Below are 18625 nucleotides of genomic sequence, written 5' to 3' on the forward strand. Positions count from 1 at the left end.
CCATTGAAAGCTCCTGGAACGAATTTGAATTATCACCAATGGCAATTCGTGATGGGTACAATCATAAGAGATTCTCAATATGGTTATGTACAAAGAGAAGTGCAACCATCTCCGCTTCCAGCATCTGAGGAACACGATCGATGCAAAGTTTTGTCTCTTATATTGAGATATGTCGATTCTTTGAACTATGAATTCTTGTCTCCATTCAAAGATGATCCGAGAAAACAGTGGATTGCATTAAGGGATGCTCATCAAGATGCATTGTCCGGATCGGTTATGTACTGGCTTAAAAAGCTTGTAACCGCCAAGATGGGCGACAATTCAATCACTGAACATCTTGAGATCATGTCGGCTGATTACCAAAGATTCAAAACTCTAGTGACACCTACCAGACCTTTGACTGCCGATATGATCTTTGCTACAGCTGTTAGCTTATCTCTGACTGCTGATTGGCAACCCATCCTGGCGCCACTGTTGCAAAGAGATGCAGTTTCCTCTACAACTATTCTCAAAGTTCTTAGGGAGGAGGTACTCGACGATCGATTTCAACTGAAGATATTGAAATTGTGGCGGCTATGAAAGATGAGAGTTTGAAAGAAATTGTTTGTACTCATTGTGGTAAATCAAAACATTTGATTGATGATTGTCGCATTTTAAAATCTAAGCTACAAAAGTATAAGATTTCAAAAGAGGAAAAATCAAACGATGATTCAGCTAAGTCAAAGCCGAGCAAGAATCAAATCAAGAGATTGAAAGCTGCAAAAGCTAAAGCAGCATCGACTTCTAGAGTTTCTTCAGATTTGGATGTCTCTATCGATATAAATTCAGAAATTTTGGCAGCGGCAACTGTCAATGCATCTTCAGCTAAAAGCAATGGATGGCTCGTTGATTCCGGAACGTCACAACTGATGACACCATTCTCTAATGTTGTTTCAAAGCAAAAACCTGACGACACGACTATTAGTCTTGCGAATGGCTCCGTAGTTAAATCCATATCAAAAGGATTTGTTTCACTGCCATTTTCTGACTTTCCCGACGTAAAATCACTTTACGTTCCATCTCTCTCTGAACCTCTTTTATCTGTATCAAAATTGGCCGATAAAGACATTTCTACAGTTTTCACCTCATCTAAAGTATCATTCGTCAAGGACTGTCAAATTTTAGGAAAGGTGGTTGGTACCGGTGTTTGACAAGGAAACTTGTACTATCTCAATCATGAGGTATGTCAATCAAGTTCCCCTGATTGTTCTTCGAAAGCTTTGGTTTCTGACGTAGAACTATGGCATCTTAGATTTAATCACCCTGGTTATGCTTTGCTTAAAAAGAAACTTTCTATTTTAAATATTAAAGTGGATGAAAGCGAGCTAAGAAAATTACATAGCTGTAAAATTTGTATCCAAGGGAAAATGAGACACCGGAATATGTCTAGTAGGGCTGGTTGGAGATCTAATAAACCTCTCAGTGTCATTCATTCTGATCTTTCATCATACTCAGTTGTATCTCAAAAAGGATTTAAGTATTTTGTAACGTTTATTGATGATTACACAAGATTTACAAAAATTTACTTGATGAAATCAAAAGACGAAGTATTATCAAAATTTAAATTATTCTATAATGAGATGAGTACAAAGGTTGAGTGTGTCATTGCTAAGTTGAGATCCGATAATGGAACTGAATATATAAACAAAGGTTTTTCATCATTCTGTTCTGAGAAAGGTATCACTCAAACAACTGGTCCTCCTGGTTCACCACAACTAAACGGAGTGGCTGAAAGATGCAATAGGACTGTGAAGGAGAAAGTAAGATGCTGCTTGATTGAGTCAAAGCTGCCGGATAGTTTTTGGGGGGATGCTTTGGAATACGCCATCGAGACGTTGAACAACATGCCGACAAGAACGAACGAGAAATTTCAATCGCCAATTTTGCTACTGGGTATTCATGAACGTCAAGAACATACATACCATTCATTTGGTTGCAAAGTATGGTTTCATGTCATAAAACTAAAGTCGACACTCTGACCTCGAGCGTGTGAAGCTATTTTTCTTTCATATTTAAATAACAATGAAGGAGGGATAGTATGGGATACAGAAAAGAAGGTTGCTTTAAAAGCTACTTCTTTAGTATTCCTTGATAAAGTTTTCCCTGGATTAAAATCTAACAATTCCAGTGAACTTTCTGGTCAAAAGGGAGGAAACTTACTTCCGTGGCCAACTTTGGATAACAATCATTCAGTTACTCCAATACCAACATCAACTTCTGATTCAACACCTGAACAAGGATCAACTCGACCTGTCAGATCACGACGTCAACCAATTTGCTATGGTGAATATGGTAGAGCGGCGTATGTTGAAAACGAGAAGGACCCTGCATCTTACAAGAAGGCTAAAAAGTCTGTTAACTGGGATATTTGGAAGTTAGCAGCTGAAGCTGAGATGCAGTCACTGGTAGGAAAAGAAACATGGAAATTAGTTCCTCAACCTGCCAGAAGAAAAATCATTAGATGCAAATGGATATGTCTGTTGACAAGTTGAAAGCTAGACTTGTGGCCTTAGGATTTTCGCAAATCAAAGGTATCGATTTTTCAGGAGTTTTCTCTCCAACTTCTCGTCAAGAGTCAATCAGATTATTTCTAACTCTTATGGCGAAAAATGGATGGAAGGGTGTTTCAGTAGATATCAAGACAGCTTTTTTAAATGGTGATCTTGATGAAGAGATCTATATGGAACAAGCTGAGGGGTTTGTGGATGAAGAGAATCCTGATTGGGTGTATAGAATTTTGAGATCACTTTATGGGTTAAAGCAATCTCCAAGGCAATGGAATATTAAATTACATGAATATCTCATTTCTATTGGTTTTACTCGTTCTGCACATGATCCGTCAATTTATTTTAAATTAAATGAAGATGGAGAAATTAAATCTATGTCAGTAACTCATGTGGATGATATTGCAGTTACTGGCACGGATGAAGAAATCAATGACTTTTGAGTTTTAATAAAGAAACGCTTCGAAGTCTCTTCTGATAAACCTCTATCACATTTCTTATCATTGAACATTTCAAAAGTCAAAGATCATAAAGTCAGTATAGAACAAACACATTACATATCAACACTTCAAAAAGAATTTATGAAGTACAATGTAAAGTTGTCAAATTCACAAAATGATGACATGTTCAAAACTCTAGTACCATCAAGTGAAGACGATTTGAAAACATTGATCATGACATCTATTGCATTTTCTCGACTGGGATAAGTAGAGGTGGTCTCTACTCAAAGCTGTTGCAGATTGGCAATGACTCGTTTATACTCCATTAGGAGTATACAACCTGTAGGTCCACTGCCCTCAACTTGGGCTGTGGCTTCAACAAAGGTCTACAAACGCAATCAATCAGTAACGATACTTGGTTATGTAAGCCAGAGAAACACTTACCTTTAAAACCTTGTTGACCAACTCTACAGCGTGCCATTCAGAGGGTGAGATGGTCACACCCTTAAAGAAACATGCCTTTCAATTGGCTGCGATCATTGAATTGATCACCTGTGATAAACCAAGAGTGAGTACAAACAAAAGATGATATGAGACAAGAGAACAGATGCTTACCTCGTGAGCCTCGCAAGCTATCTTGTGGCTTTTGTAATGTGAATTCCATCAAGTCTTGCATGGATGTTTCAGCATGCGACTGGTATATCCCATACGGGCAGCACGTGTCTTGAAATCATTACGACGAGCCGCGCTTCTGGCAATCTGGCCAGACACTGCGTCTACCTAAGAGATTAAACAGCATCAAGACATGAAATGAAACACAATATCAGCCAACAAAAAAAATACAAGAGATGAAAGAATGAGATGAAAGACAGGACTTACCTTTTCAAGGGCCACTGCAACCAAGTAATCCGTCTCACAGGCATCACCTGAACCATCCTCCTCATCTTCATCTTCTTCTTCTACACCATCAGGGTTGTCTGGTAACCCAACCTCATTTTCCTCATCTGACTCAGAATTGTACTCGACATCCTCCTCACCATTGTTGACCTCGATACCCGGAACAGGGAGAGGAACCCCATAAGGAGTTGTTGGCTTCTTCAAACTTACCTTTTGACCAAGAGCCTTAAGGCCGTGTCCAACAACAAGATTGAGTTTATGTGCAAAGCATCGAATATGGTGAGTCGAGGGATCCCATGAAACAGGTTCTTTAGCGTTTGAGAACATCATCTGAATTTCTGATGCCATGGGCCCATTATTACCCCTGTTGTCGGTTGTCTGGGCTAGCATGTGAGGATGATAAAAATACAAAATCAATCAAAAGAGAAAACCAGAAAGGAAAACATGGAAACATAAAGCAAGTGATGATGAGATGAAAAACTTATCTTTTGATGAAGGCCATGTTTGATCAAGAACTTCCCGATCAGTCGTGCCAGAAGAAGTCCAAAATGACACCAAGCGACGAGCTTCAAGGTGAGATGTGTCAATTGATATTCCCAGTTATCATTGATGTAGTTGGCTGTTGCTCCAACAAAGGCGTATTGATTCCCTTTGGTTGTCCATACGTCATGGACTAGACAAAACTTACCTTGGTTGTTCTGTATAGATCAAAAAACATATCAGTTTAAGATCATCAATAAAGAGAGTGAAGATACAAGTTTCTTACCTTCAATTTGTTGATTGCCTTATCGTGCAAGGCTGCAAAAAGATCAACTGATTTTTTGGCAGCCCATGTTGATGATCGAACTTTAGCACCTCAATTGACCGTGTAAAAGGCGGATCGAAGAGCAACGTCTTCAAAACGTGCCCATGGGAGGGCGTGCCGGATGATCCAGATGACCAAAAGTAAATTCAAGAGATCGACAGAGAATGTTGGTCCAGAAAGATAGGAATCAAGAGTGGTCTTGGCAAGTTTTTGCTCCTTGTCCAACTGTTCGAGATAGCTGAGAGGAAGTTCCACACCTGCGGCTATGGCTCAATCTCGGTCCTTGCATACTGGACGTTGCTCGCTACCATCACGGTGGCCCCAAAGGCCATAATACGAGGTTGGCTGTTTTTTATAAGTGTTAAGACACCAGCGACATTGGTATGTGAGGCCCTATATGGAAAAAGATGAAATGAAAAATGGAAGAAGTCAAATTCAAATGTCAGCCATCATAATAGAAAAGTAAAAGAGAATATACAATGTGTAAAACTTAAAGGATGGACAATGTGAGGGTTGGGTGCTCCCTTGAGTACTCAATGCTCACTAATGGGGCTAGTAGAGTATTATGATTTATGTAAATCCTATTATATTGCAAATATAAAGTATTTACAAAGGGTTTAGACTAGAAACAGAGAGAGAAGGGGAAGGGTAAAAATGAGACACTCCTTGTAGAAATTGAAGGATGGATCCTAGTCCTTCCTTTAATCTTCAGGTTGACAGATTAAAGAGTGATTTAAGGTTTACTAGACCAGTTGTTCTATGGTCACTAACCCTGAGTTGTTCTTATGGTCACCAACCTTGGGTTATTCTATGGTCACCAACCTGGGTTGTTATATGGTCACCAACCTTGGGTTGTTATATGGTCACCAACCTATGATAGTTCTACTTGGAGAAAGTAGAGGACCCTGGGAAAGTTGAAGGATATTACTTACTTTTAATCAGGGAACAGATTAAAGTAGTGAAGTTATCACTAGTCTTATATTTATAAGACTCTTGATAATTACTTCAGTAGAACTGTTAATTGTTCTTAAAAGTATTGTGTAATAAAAGCTTGGGGGAAATCTCTCAAGGCTGAGAGAGGAGGGGTTTATATACTCTCCTCTCCAAACCTAACTGTAGTGAGATTTGTTTACCTCCCTACTTTGGTTTAGGGTTTGATTATTATTATTATTTGGGATTATTACTAATAATACTTAATTACATATACATGTTATGTGTAATATGTAATATAAGCTTTTTAACTCTTGACACTGAGTTATGAGGTGTAATTGATATTTGCTTACATATTACATATCATTTCAAATGTATATGTATATGTAATTAAGATGTATATATGATTTATTACAAGTTACATATGTTTTGTAAGCTTTATGTACATGTAATTAGTTGTCTGAAGGTGGTTATATATATTACAAGTTAGTCTTTGGGTACATACATATGTCCCACTGGGAAACCCTGTACCCGGTCGATTTGCTGCGCTATATAGCGGAGCAATACCTCCAGGGCCGGGTTGCGCAGCAATTGCTCCGCTATGACAAACCTCGGCCCTGGAGTGCGGTGCGCAGGCTCCGCTATGAATGGCGGAGTGCGTGGCGCACCAAAAAAACGCTACGAAACCGCTCCGCATCCGCTATCTATTGCGGAGCGGTTCGGGTATTGACCTATGGTCATTCATGAGATCATCATCTCTACTAGTTACTAACTAGTCTATTCCCTCGGACTTATTGCCATCTTGTGATTGGACACAGCTTGACATGAGAAAGAACTTGGAATGTGAGGAAAACGTATGTTGCCAAGAGATATAATTGAAAGTTAGAAGTTACATTGCTTGAATAAAATCCAGTAGTTTTGTAAGAATAAGATATATATACTTTCAAAATCACTACGCTTTGAACAAAAAAGTTAGACGAAACAATAACTTAATCCTTTGAAGAATGAGAAAAAAATTCCATGAGTAGAAAACAAAAAAAAGCAAGGAATCCAAGACATCAAGTGTAAACAGAAAATCCAAATATATAAGTCAGGTATGGGAGAAGATCCCTTGAGTTTGAGTCACTTTTATCTGCATGTTCCGCTTGATGATATATATATGAAAGTTACTAACACACGAAGTCATTAATATAGTTTGATCTGAAATATTGTAGATGGCTAGAAGCCTCAGAAAACCATAAAAACGAAACTCAAGAAATTGGTTGTTCATTCACTTGCGTCATCATCGTCGTTTTCGTCAAGTGTTGATTCAGTGATAGCTAACATAATCTCTCCGGCAACATCTACAACGCTATCTGATCCTTTGTCGGTTCTGAACCTTTTTGAAAACCTGGTTTTTAAACACTCAATTTCAGTCAGTCATGTGAAGGAAACATAGCAAGAAACATGAACACCACACACCTCCAAGGATGCATTTCTTCAAACGAGGCTCCTGTCCAACGTTCTGGAGCATTTCCACCCAAGAATGAGAATTTTGTCTTCTCTACTTCACTTAAGTACTCTAATCGCTCAGTATTTGATTTGATTTTCTCCTCGGACAAACCATAAAAACTCTCTGAAGTGTATGGATCTCGTTTGGCTATAGTAGGGTCATGATATAATTCTGACAGAAGTTGTAAAGCAGCCACGAAATTCGGTCGAACTCTTGGAGGGACTTTAGGTGAAGCTGCTAATTGGGCATCAATCCATGGGTAGTAATTCGCTTTTACGATCTTGGGATTCGCATCGTAAGCCGAAAGCGGCGTGCCTGATATGCACAAAAATGATTAGACAGCTGAATCGTATGCTCCTCTTCGCGTCAGGTGATGGGACTCAGACTTTAAAAGGGCTAACCTGTCAATACTGTAAATTTACTTCCAGGACCTGCATTGGTAAGCTCATTGAATCGTGCTCGAGCTCTCGTTACATCATATATATTCTCAAAGTCACCCTTATAACATCGTCAAAAAAATTCTTAGTTCATTGTCATTTTGCGCTAGAATGTCGCAATGCATAGAAGCCAAAAAACATGATCACGAGGAAATTCTTATAAGAGAAAATGCTCACATGAAGAGCTAATATCGGCGCTCGAATCAATTTATAGAGACTCTGCGGGGGCGGCTCACGCTGGTGAAGGTTTCAAAAAGGATTGATTAGTATAAATGATCATTTGGATGAAATGAAGTGATATCACGCACCTCAGTATAAGCGATACAACTCCCCAATGATTTTACTGCTTTACAAGGTGGGTAACGCCTGATCATAGTTCCAGCCCAGCTATCCAAGACATCTAGATCTTGATGTGCCTTAGGTCCGTAAAGCCACCATTGGGTGGCTAAGACAGCTGTTTGAAGCAAACTCTTGCGAAGTCAGAGATAAATATTACATCTAACTAGCCAAGAGGCTTACATGATTCCCAGTCTTCTGGAAACTCGGGATTGACCCATGCCCATAACATCGTATAAAAAGCAGTCTGAATGAAACCTTGCCTATTCGAAAAACATAGTGATCGGGTAAGCCTCATGAAAATATGTAAGATGTTTCACAAAACGCTCAAATCATAAAAATGTAGAGACCATGACTTACTCGGTTTCAGGTGGCATGGCGCACATACAAATCGATGATACCAGTTCAGGAAATAACCCAGCAAACCTCATCGATATTTCAGTACTCAGACTATCACCCGCCAAGATATGAACCGGACCGATCATAAGTTTATCGAGTGCAATCGCCAAATCGGTGGCGAGAGTCCAGATGTCACAAGAAGGAGAAACTTTTGAAATCGTACGACCATGACAACGAAAATCGATTAAGAGGATATTGAAACGTTCGAGTAAATCACCTTTACCTTCAATATAAGGTGAAGCAAAGGTTAGATCGAGAAAGACTGGATGAAGGCTAAGTAACCAAGGTTTTTCTGAAGGGTTCTGAGATATAGTTTTTCTTAATTCGTAGTATAGGTCGACTCCTGGCGTTACTGTCACATATGGCATCCTGTCCTTATCCTGTCTAAGGAAAAAAATGATAACTGGGCTTTTGAATGTAAACAGATAAGTTATGTAATTTAGATCCACAGAATAAAGAAAGATGAGGCTAAACAGTTCACTTAAATAAGGATAAGTTGATTAACATATATCATATATGTAGTAAGAGATAAGAAAGAAAAAAAGAAAGTTATTTATAAAGAAGAAGGAAATAAAATGTGGGAGAGTTTTGAAGAACCAAGCTTCAATCGATCGATTGAAGTCTTTCCCACAATTTGGTATTAGACATACTGAACGATTGGTAAACTGTATTGTATAAACCGCTTAGAATGCCGAAATACATATTTAAAAATTATGGTAGTTTACCGGAGGAGGCACGACAGAGGCAGAGGCCGCTACTTCCGGGATAACACATCCTACATGTGCCTCGCCAATAACGAAACCATCTGTATCATGACATAGTCATAACCAAGGGTTTTTCCCAAATTCGACCAGGCTGGTCAAATGCGTAAGTGAAATAGTCATTACCCATCTAAGGGTTCACCGTGAACTAGTTAGAAACAACATACCTTGGTTACAGACCAAGATGATAGTGATGTTATTAAAGAGGCCACGGATGAGATCAAGAAATTACTTTCCCTCATCCGTTTTTCCTCCCGTTATCTTTGTTATCCAACTTCAGTTATCGAAAAATCAGCTTTAAGCAATATCATAAGTTTCAGCTCTAAAATTGCCTGTCGACAATTTAAGAAATAAGTGATATAGATTTATCGAAAACTTTTACTTAAAAAGAAAGAGAGTGTTGTCATTGTTTGTGTGTATAGTGTTCAAAGAAGCGTATCCATTCCCGTCGGTTATCATCAATAACCTTTTTTCTCTTGTTCAAATTTTTTGTCCTCATCTCCTTTTTCGTCGAATATTTCCCCTATCTGTCATCACCGTTCTACCGCTCCCTTAGCTTGTGAATTTCCATTTTTAACAACCAAAAGAAAACTTACGAAAATCAAATCGATCGAACAATCCAAAAATGTCAACTGAAGCTATCTCAGCAGCCACTGCTAGAATCAGCAGCCTAACTCCATCGGCAGAAACATCCGCAAACTCTCAAACAGAAGGAAACAACGGAAACAAAAACCTTGACCAAACGGCCAACAATGCACCCAGCGATGCATCAAAAGCCAATGGAAATCCTGCCCTAAATGACAACACAGAATCATCAGGGACGAAGTACAATAAGCAAAGTTTGATTTCTAGTTACCTCAACAGAGGCCAAGGTAAGCAATGTTTTGCTTTCCCACCTAGTAAATTCAATCATCACGCTAACAATACAAATAAAACTTGTTCTGAAAACTTTTTCCAAAAATTTAGACAAAGATCCAAAAGCACCAAAGGATCAAATGGCAGAAGCGTCAAAGAACAAGGAAAAAGAAAAAGAAACCAGTAAGCAACACTCTAGCTTACAAAGTCATCACTCAGTATGAGAATTGGATTGCCAGCTCCATATTGACAAACTAAAATTACCCATCAGTCCCCGAGGACACAAATGCAAACGACAAAAATGCATCAAAGAAGAAAACAAACGGAGAAATTCCGGAAAGCAATCGTAAGCTACAAATAACGATTCACAACGATCATGAGCCTTGGGTACAGAAAATCTCACTGATATAATTCCTAAAATTACCCCCCCATACATGGGAAACAGCTCCCTTACCCAACAAAGATGCTATGAGAGACGCGATATTGCGTATGGACAAGGAATACTGCGAGTTCTTCGGAGCAACCACGGTCTTACCGAAAATACACAAGATCTCAGCTCAAATGAATGAAGAGCAAAGGAAAAAGAAACTTCATGAGCTACAAACCAGGTTAGCGGAACTCGAAGAATTAGAAAAGAAATCCAAACAAATCATCGACTTAACCTTCAGCGAAGACACTCCAATGCCCGATTTTAATGACCATACAATCATCATCCCCCCGAGAGTGATTGTGTCAGAAGGAGGTTTAAAGTTCGACTCAGGGAAAGCACCGGATGCAAATTCTTTCGGCCTACCTTTATTTTTCCATAAAAATATGCAGTTGTTACAAGGCTCCTTACCATTAACCATCTTCAATAAAGACTGGCAACAAGCCGCATCGGATAATCATACGGACTACAAAAAATCCAATAAAGAAATCGAAAGATATTGAGGTCACCCATTCCCAGGTGAATGGTCCCAGTCACGCTTCGAATGGGGAGAAAACTTTGACAATCTTGTCGAAACTTGCAGAAAGGTCTACAAATACAACGCATTCGCAAACAATTTAGAAATTCATCGAAGAAAAGTTATCAAGATTTTCAAAGACCAACGCTCTTGGGTCGTGGCCTTCCGCTACGATCTAACTATACGGAAGGCTACCTTCGCAATCAGAAACCCTAACGATAGTGTCCCAAATCCCTCCATAGAACCAGTCGGACTTGTCGAAGAAATCTACTGTTCAGCAAGAGCACAAGGTGACCTCAACCTAGACGACAACCCGTACAGAAAAGGTGGTCTGAAAGCCGGAAGGAACCCATATTCCGACATCAATACGAACTCACCGGGACCCCAAGCCAACAACGCAACCGCTACGCTACAAACAGGAAATTCGACTATTTTGGGTGCGGTGCGCAATTGCCGCTCTAAAGCACTACACACTTAACCGCTCTTTTTTAAAACAATTCTCACTCGGGGGTTCGTAGTGGTTAAACCACTACGAACAGCGCTATATAGCGGCGCACCGCACTAAGCCGCTATATAGTGGCGCACATCGCTATATAGCGGCGCACAGCGCGTCAGAGGACTTAAAAAATGTGTTTACGGCTTCAAAGAAATCAAAAAAAGAGAAATAGTAGTAGGAAATATTTGATTCATGAAAGAAACAAAGTTAGAAGCTAGTATAAAAGAAATAAGAAAGAACCGAGGCATTTTTGTATCTGTTGATAGAAGATAGATAAAAGAAAAAGAAAACACAAGACATTAGCCCTTTTTTTCAACCGAGCTATCCTTTTTTTTAACCAAGCTATCCATATAAAATTGAAGAGCTTGTGCAGCCTCCTCAAAATCTCCACCCGGGACAAACCCCTCCTTCAACCAAGCTTGCGAACCCACAAGACGCTCCATCGTCTTTGGAAGCATATTTCCACGTGATGGAGTACAGATATCGGCTGCGGCGGAAAAGGTGCGCTCACATGCACATGACGTGGCCAAGATCAAAAGGTAATCTCGTGCCAGTTGTGCAAGGATCGGAAACTGGTGTTCATGTTTCTATGAAATAAAGTTAGTCGTGAGCAAGGTAGAGTAGATAAAAAAGGAAAAGAAAAAGAATATATACAAGTGGGACAAACCTTCCACCAAGCAAGAGGTGTTTGATCCTTGAAGATTGGGTATTTGCCTTGCAAATACGTCTCAAGTTCAGTGGTAGATGATGTGTCAGTCACATTGTTAGACGATCCAAAGATATCGAATGTGTCAGGATCCTTGTCAGGTTTCCCATCATCAGGAGATGTGGATGGCTCTTGATTTTCAGTTTCTTGCAAGGCACAATCGAAAGCCGTTTCAATTGCCGAGTTGGCAGCGAGCTCGAAATCAGGATAATGTACAGAGAAGAATTTCCCGCGGAATCGAGGGTTAAGGACAGTGGCGAGAAGAATACTGTCGGTGTTCAAAGCTTCTTCCTGGTACTTGGCCAGCCATATCTTCATCTCGTTGATCGCGGCAACAACGCTTTGAAATTCGGAGGCATCGGATGCATGGCTGTCCAGCTCAGTGATTACACGTTTGTATTCCTGCAAGAGGATACATCCAGTTGGTCCATTGCCTTCGACACGGGCAGTGGCATCAACAAAGGTCTACATGAATAACAATTATATTAGTATATCAATTGCTGAGAAAACCAACAGAGAGAAACCCACCTTAAGAACCTTGTTGACCAGTTCCACTGCATGCCATTCGGCAGGGGAGATGGTGACTCCCTTAAAAAAACACGCTTTATGATCCGCAGCAAGCATAGAGTTGATTACCTAGACAGGACAAAACAATGACAGTTAACGTATAAACTTTGATTTATAAAAGATTTGTGTTTGCGATTTTCTTGACCGACCTCCTGTGCCTCGCAAGCCACCTTGCGACTCTCGTAGTGACTGTTCCACCGAGTTTTGCAAGGTCGTTTGAGCATACGGCCTTGGTAACCCAACCGAGTCGAACGTGTCTTGAAGTCGCTTCGTCGGGCTGCACTGCTGGTGATCTGCCCACTCACTGTATCAACCTAGACAGTCAGAAAGGTTGTACATAGAAAGGCTGATTAGCAAGTATAAAGAAGAGATGAAAGAACGAGAAAGAGAGACAGAGAGAGGTAAAAATCAAGAACTCACCTTGGCAAGGGCAAGAGCAACCACGTCGTCCTTTTCACATACTTCACCATGAATCTGCATTTCCTGGTTAGTATCGTCCTCATCTACTCCATCTGGTTTCTCAGGTAGATTCTCGTCGTTGTCTTCATCTGATTCGGCGTTATGGATATCCACCTCATCTTCGCCATCATTTGCCTCCAGAGCTGGGATAGGAAGACTGTGACCGTGAGGGATGCCAGGCTTTGCAACACTTACCTTCTGGCCAAGTACTTTGAGCCCATGTCCAACCGTGAGGTTGAGCTTATGGGCGTAGCACTTAACGTGTTGCGAAGAGGCACTCCAGAAGGTTGGATCAGCAGCTCCCGCAAACATCGACTGCATCTCAGCAGCCATCGGTCCGTTGTTACCGCCACTGTCGGTAACCTGAGCTAGCATGTAAGAAATAAAGAAAAGATAATGATGATCATCAGGACATACAATTGTGGAAAAGGAATATAAGAAAAAAAAGAACATATCTTTTTATGAAGCCCGTGACGAATCAGAAATTTCCCAATAGGTTTTGCTAGAAGGGCCCCAAAATGATGCCAAGCCACTAACTTCAGGGTAAGGTGTGTCGATCGGTAATTCCAGTCGTCGTCAATATAATTCGCGGTGGCTCCAATGAAAGCGTAACGGTTGCCCTTGGTAGTCCATACATCGTGTACCAAACAAAACTTGCCCTTATTTACCTATGTCGATTTCAATGAGAAATTTTATATCAGATACAGATACCAAACAAGATTGAGGTGGGATAGAACTGAGAAAAGTTTATAAAGGTACAGATACTTACTTTAACCGTGTTAATAGCCTGGTCGTGCAAACCAGAATATAGGATAACCGATTTCTGTGCTGCCCAGGTTCTTGATCGAATCGTAGCACCGCGATTGACGGTGTGAAAACCTGCTCAAAGAGCAGGATCCTCAAAGCGTGCCCATGGAAGAGCATGGCGAACCAGCCACAAGACCAGGATCATATTGACCAGGTCGGCTGAGAACTTTGGGCCAGCGAAGTAAGATTTTAAACTTGCCTTCTTGTCCTTCTTTTCGGCTTCGAGCTGCTCATCATAAGACGGCGGTAGAACGACTCCTGCGGCAATTGCTTTGTGACGCATCTTGCACACAGGACGATTCTCTTTGCCGTCACGATGACCCCACAATCCGTAATACGACGTTTTTCCAGCAGAATAGGTATTGAGACAGTATTGGCACTTGTACTTGAGGCCCTATGAATTATAAATGTGAAGGAAATGTGTATGTTAGCCATGTTGTAAAACAAAAAGGAATTGAAAATATTACAAAAAACGAGATACATACTTGAGGAGGAAAAAAATAGGACACCACTATTTCTAGCCCCCTATCCGATATCCGGCGCCCCCCTCGGGTAAACCCGGGGGGCGTCGAAGGATTTGTAGCCCCTATTTCCGAAAAAGGGCTACGACAAGGGCGCTATCTCAAACTTTTTCAACTTCTCACTCTCTGACTATCAGATCAATTTTTCCTTTTTTTTATTTTTTTGTGTGTGACAATTTTGAATGGGCATATTTATGCATTTATTTATTGGTGGCATAAGTGGATAGCATAGCATACACCATACACGAGAGGAGAGATAAAACGACATAGTCGTTGAACAAGAAACAAAGCAAAAGACAAAAAACACTACAGCTCTCTGATCTTGTCCCGATTGACCCACATATCCATCTGATTCTGATGATGTGAAATCCATTTAGGTATTTGGCTGGTCACAAGAGTATCTGAGAGTAAATTGATACTATCCGTAAATCGTATTAGTGGGGGGGTGATTACAGGGAGGTTTCAAAGCGGAAGAAGACAAGGCGGAGTGGAGAAATTAAAGTAAGAAACAAAAGGGGATGAGAGCAAAGGGAACGGGAGGCAAAGAGAAAGGAGATAGGTCATGGTGGTTGGGCTAGCCCTTCTTCATGTTCTTTTTCTGCCCGTGATTGTCCCAAAGGGGCGCTAAAACAATCAAATATGATCCAAAAGAGGGCATCATTGAGTGAGTGAGGGCATCATCGTGGGATGACGCCCAAGACAGGAGCCCCCCGAGGTCCGGCTACTGCCATAAGTGCTCGGGTTCTGTCGGGCCCCTCGGGTAATGCCCCAAAAAGTGCGGGCTACGGGTATCTCTTGGGGGGGCGAGAAATAGTGGGATCCAAAAAATATGTTTTAAGATACTTCACATCTTCACTCCTAGCTTTCATATAGCCAAGATCGCCGCTGGTCCCCACAATCTCAACTTCCGAATCTTGATCCAAGTCAGCACCGGTTGGGACCTCATAGACCTAAATGATACGATGAACAGAAATGGATAAAGTTATTGTGGGAAGGCAATTTAGATTAATAGGAAGGCAATTTAGATTAATAGGAAGGCAATTTAGATTAATAAAAAGTATCAGCAAAGATTGAATGAACAATGCCTTGATACCGTAGAGTCATAGACGAAAACAACCAAGACTACGGTTCGGTCCCACATTTGGAAATTCGATCCTGTTATCTCGGAATGCTACCATCTATGAAACTGCAGATATTGAGACAATATCCACCCCACTTTGGATTGTGAAAGATAAAAAGGAGGAGAAGTTGGAGAGATGTCATAGAGAAAGGCAACTTACATCCTTTCTGACTCGCTTGGCCAATGGGGAGGCTGCTTCTGATGGAGTGGCAGATGATGATCTAGCCCGTTTGCTGGCCGAAGATCGATTCTAGGAGACAAATATAGTTTGATTGTAAGTTCGACTGTTTGTTTTGATTGCTGAACATGAACTTACTTTTCCTTTTGAAGCCGGTTTGACCTGTGGAGCACTGTTCTTTTTGCTGGTCGGAAGTGGAGGTCGGGGTGATGCAGTTCGATGGATGAGGGGTCCGGGAGATCCATCGCCAGTGCTCGATGATACAGATAAAGACGTTCGCAAATCTTTTGGAGGTACAATGAAACCGGGTTGGAGGCGAGAAGGGCTGGGAGGTCAAAGACTTCTACCGGATGACCTACCTGGGACCTGGAGTGTACCTTGAGTCGAGCTTTGTGAGTTGTTTTTGGAGGCAGGCATACTGATGAAAGGGATTGCAAAGGATGTTATTAACAAAAAGTTCGATTTTGTCTTGAGTTTCGATGAGAGAGAATCCTACAACGCACCTTATACATCTGAAATACAAACCACATTCCGGCCAGTGGCGAGAAATTGTCCAGGGGGTGGTGTCCAGGACATCGTCAATTGTTCGAAGGGATGTCCATGCGCTAGTTGCCATTTCGAGCTATATCGTTCATGTACGGTGGAAGTTTGGAGAATGTGGTCAAAGGGTTCACCTGGGCCTGTGTACAGGTGGGTATGGCTCCGCTATATAGCGGAGCAGGGCCAAGACCGACCCGTTGCGGAGCGGTCCATTCCGCTCAGGGCTTTCCTGGCTCAGAACGCGGTGCGCAGGCTCCGCCCAAGATAGCGGTGGTTTGAGCGCATGCCCAAACCGCACCGCTTGCGCACCGCGCGCGCTCTTTCGAGGGGAGCGGTTGCGGTGTTGCCCAAGCTAGCTCTGTAGCAGGTCCTTCACGATCAAATTACGAAAGATCACAAGGAAAAGGTTTAAGTCCTTACGGTAACTACAAGGGAAAGAACTTTAATCCTAACTACAAGAGACCAGACGGAAGTAAGTCAGAAGGATACAGAGGAAAAGGAAAAGAAAGAGAAAAGAAAATGTAGGTTTAGATCCCATAAACAGACATACATCCTTTGTTCTCTCAACCTAAAGTCCTGTTTTAGGTCGTAAAAACTTTTTTCCTCTATCATCCACTCTGTAGAAAACCACCACATGTAGAAAGACCTTGTTTGAAGACAGAAAAGCCATGATACTCACAAAAAAGCCATGATACTCATTCCTTTGTTTCTGCTTTTTTCAATTTTTGTTGGGACTTTTGCATCTTCCTTTTTGTTTTTTGAAATACCACACCCCTCCAGGTCGTTTGAACACAAAAGCACAGAGCCACAATACTCAAGTGGAGACTCAGACAACTCTTCAGTAATGACAATGAGTGAAACCGAATCCCGTTCATCAACTCAAAGCGACAAAATAAGGTGGTTATCGGAAGATCTATGGCCAACATCAGTAACCTGCGAAATGAACATACCAGAGTGGGAAAAAGCTCTCCACTCGGCAGGCATCCTAGATGAGTATAAAGATGTCATTGAAGGTTTCACCAACGGTTTTGACCAAGGCATCCCTCATCACTTTTTCGTCAATAGCAAGTGGTACACGCCGCCAAACCATTCGTCTGCGGAGCTAGCAGAAGAAAAGATCAGGAAGAGCACGGAGAAGGAGATTGCTCTCGGAAGAGTCTTCGGCCCTTTCACACATGAAGAAGTCCACAACAGGTGTGGTTTTTTCCGGACTAACCCTATGGGTGCTGTTGTGAATGGTGATGGTTCCATATGCCCAATCAATGACTTATCGTTTCCAAGAAACAATCAAGATATCCCATCCGTCAACTCATTCGTAGACGCAGACGACTTCATTACCACGTGGGACGACTTCGCGAAGGTCTCCCTATTTTTTAGAAGGATTACGGTTCCCTTTCTATGCGCCATTTTCGACTGGGAAAAGGCTTATCGCCAGATCCCAACAATGCTTTACCAAAGACAGTACATGATGATCTTAGGCCCTGATGGACGCATCTATTACGACACCAGGATAGGTTTTGGTGGAGTAGGAGGATGTGGCTCTTTTGGCCGAGCAGCAGATGGCTGGAAGTTAATCATGAAGCATGAATTTCAACTAATGGAAATATTCAGATGGGTTGATGATGCCCTTTTCATCAAAGCACTAGATTCAACTTTAGTAATGGAAGATGTAGTAAAAAGAAGCATTCAACTCGGGGTAATAACGAATGAGGAGAAGATCTCAGACTTCAAAGACGAACAAAAGTTCATCGGGTTTATCTGGAATGGAATCAACAAGACAGTTAGACTTCCCAAACACAAATTGGAACAACGCAGACTGCAGATCGACGAAGCCCTGTCTGAAATGAAGAGATTCTCTTTCAACGAAGTCGAAGTCCTGGTAGGACGTCTCACACATGTCTCCCTGATCCTTCCCCAACTTAAGTGCTGTCTTACATCCCTCTACCGCTGGATGAAGAGCTGGGTTCATAGGTTCGCAACTCGCCTATTACCAGAAGATGCTAGGAAAGACTTGGAAGAGTGGAGATGGATCCTTTCAATTTTCCAGAAAACGAGACTCATACCATTCTCCGAGCCGATTGATATGGGCTAGGTAGGAGACGCCTCGCCGACCTATGGAGTCGGAGTTCTTATAGGTAAGGAATGGTTCCAGCTGAAACTCAAACCGGGATGGGAGTCGTCAGGAGAAACAAAGAGGGGCATAGCATGGCTGGAAACGGTGGCCATCCAAATTGGGTTATGGCATATTCTCACTACAAGAAGTTTAGAAGGAAAATCACTAATCGTCTGGACAGACAACACTACAAGTGAAAACGCTATTATGAACAGAAAATCAAGAGATATAGAAGTGAACACCGAATGGAAGAAAATTCAAAAACTTCTGATTGACTTT

At 41.4% G+C, this 18625-nt stretch overlaps 2 protein-coding genes across 2 annotated transcripts; one reads left to right on the forward strand and one right to left on the reverse strand.

Annotated features, from left to right (window-relative positions):
* Positions 1–6488: 6488 nt before the first annotated feature.
* Positions 6489–8647, reverse strand: MELLADRAFT_79736 (uncharacterized protein; the record flags this gene model as incomplete). The annotated part of the gene is made up of 7 exons (XM_007418472.1): positions 6489–7005; positions 7077–7422; positions 7509–7605; positions 7722–7781; positions 7853–7998; positions 8064–8143; positions 8241–8647. The coding sequence occupies 7 exons, from the start codon at positions 8645–8647 to the stop codon at positions 6882–6884; spliced, it is 1260 nt and encodes a 419-aa protein (XP_007418534.1).
* Positions 8648–9665: 1018 nt separating this feature from the next.
* Positions 9666–10119, forward strand: MELLADRAFT_96097 (uncharacterized protein; the record flags this gene model as incomplete). The annotated part of the gene is made up of 2 exons (XM_007418479.1): positions 9666–9912; positions 10007–10119. The coding sequence occupies 2 exons, from the start codon at positions 9666–9668 to the stop codon at positions 10117–10119; spliced, it is 360 nt and encodes a 119-aa protein (XP_007418541.1).
* Positions 10120–18625: the final 8506 nt, after the last annotated feature.

The sequence above is a fragment of the Melampsora larici-populina genome, assembly GCF_000204055.1.
Source record: "Melampsora larici-populina 98AG31 unplaced genomic scaffold MELLAscaffold_93, whole genome shotgun sequence".
Lineage (NCBI taxonomy): Eukaryota > Fungi > Basidiomycota > Pucciniomycetes > Pucciniales > Melampsoraceae > Melampsora > Melampsora laricis-populina.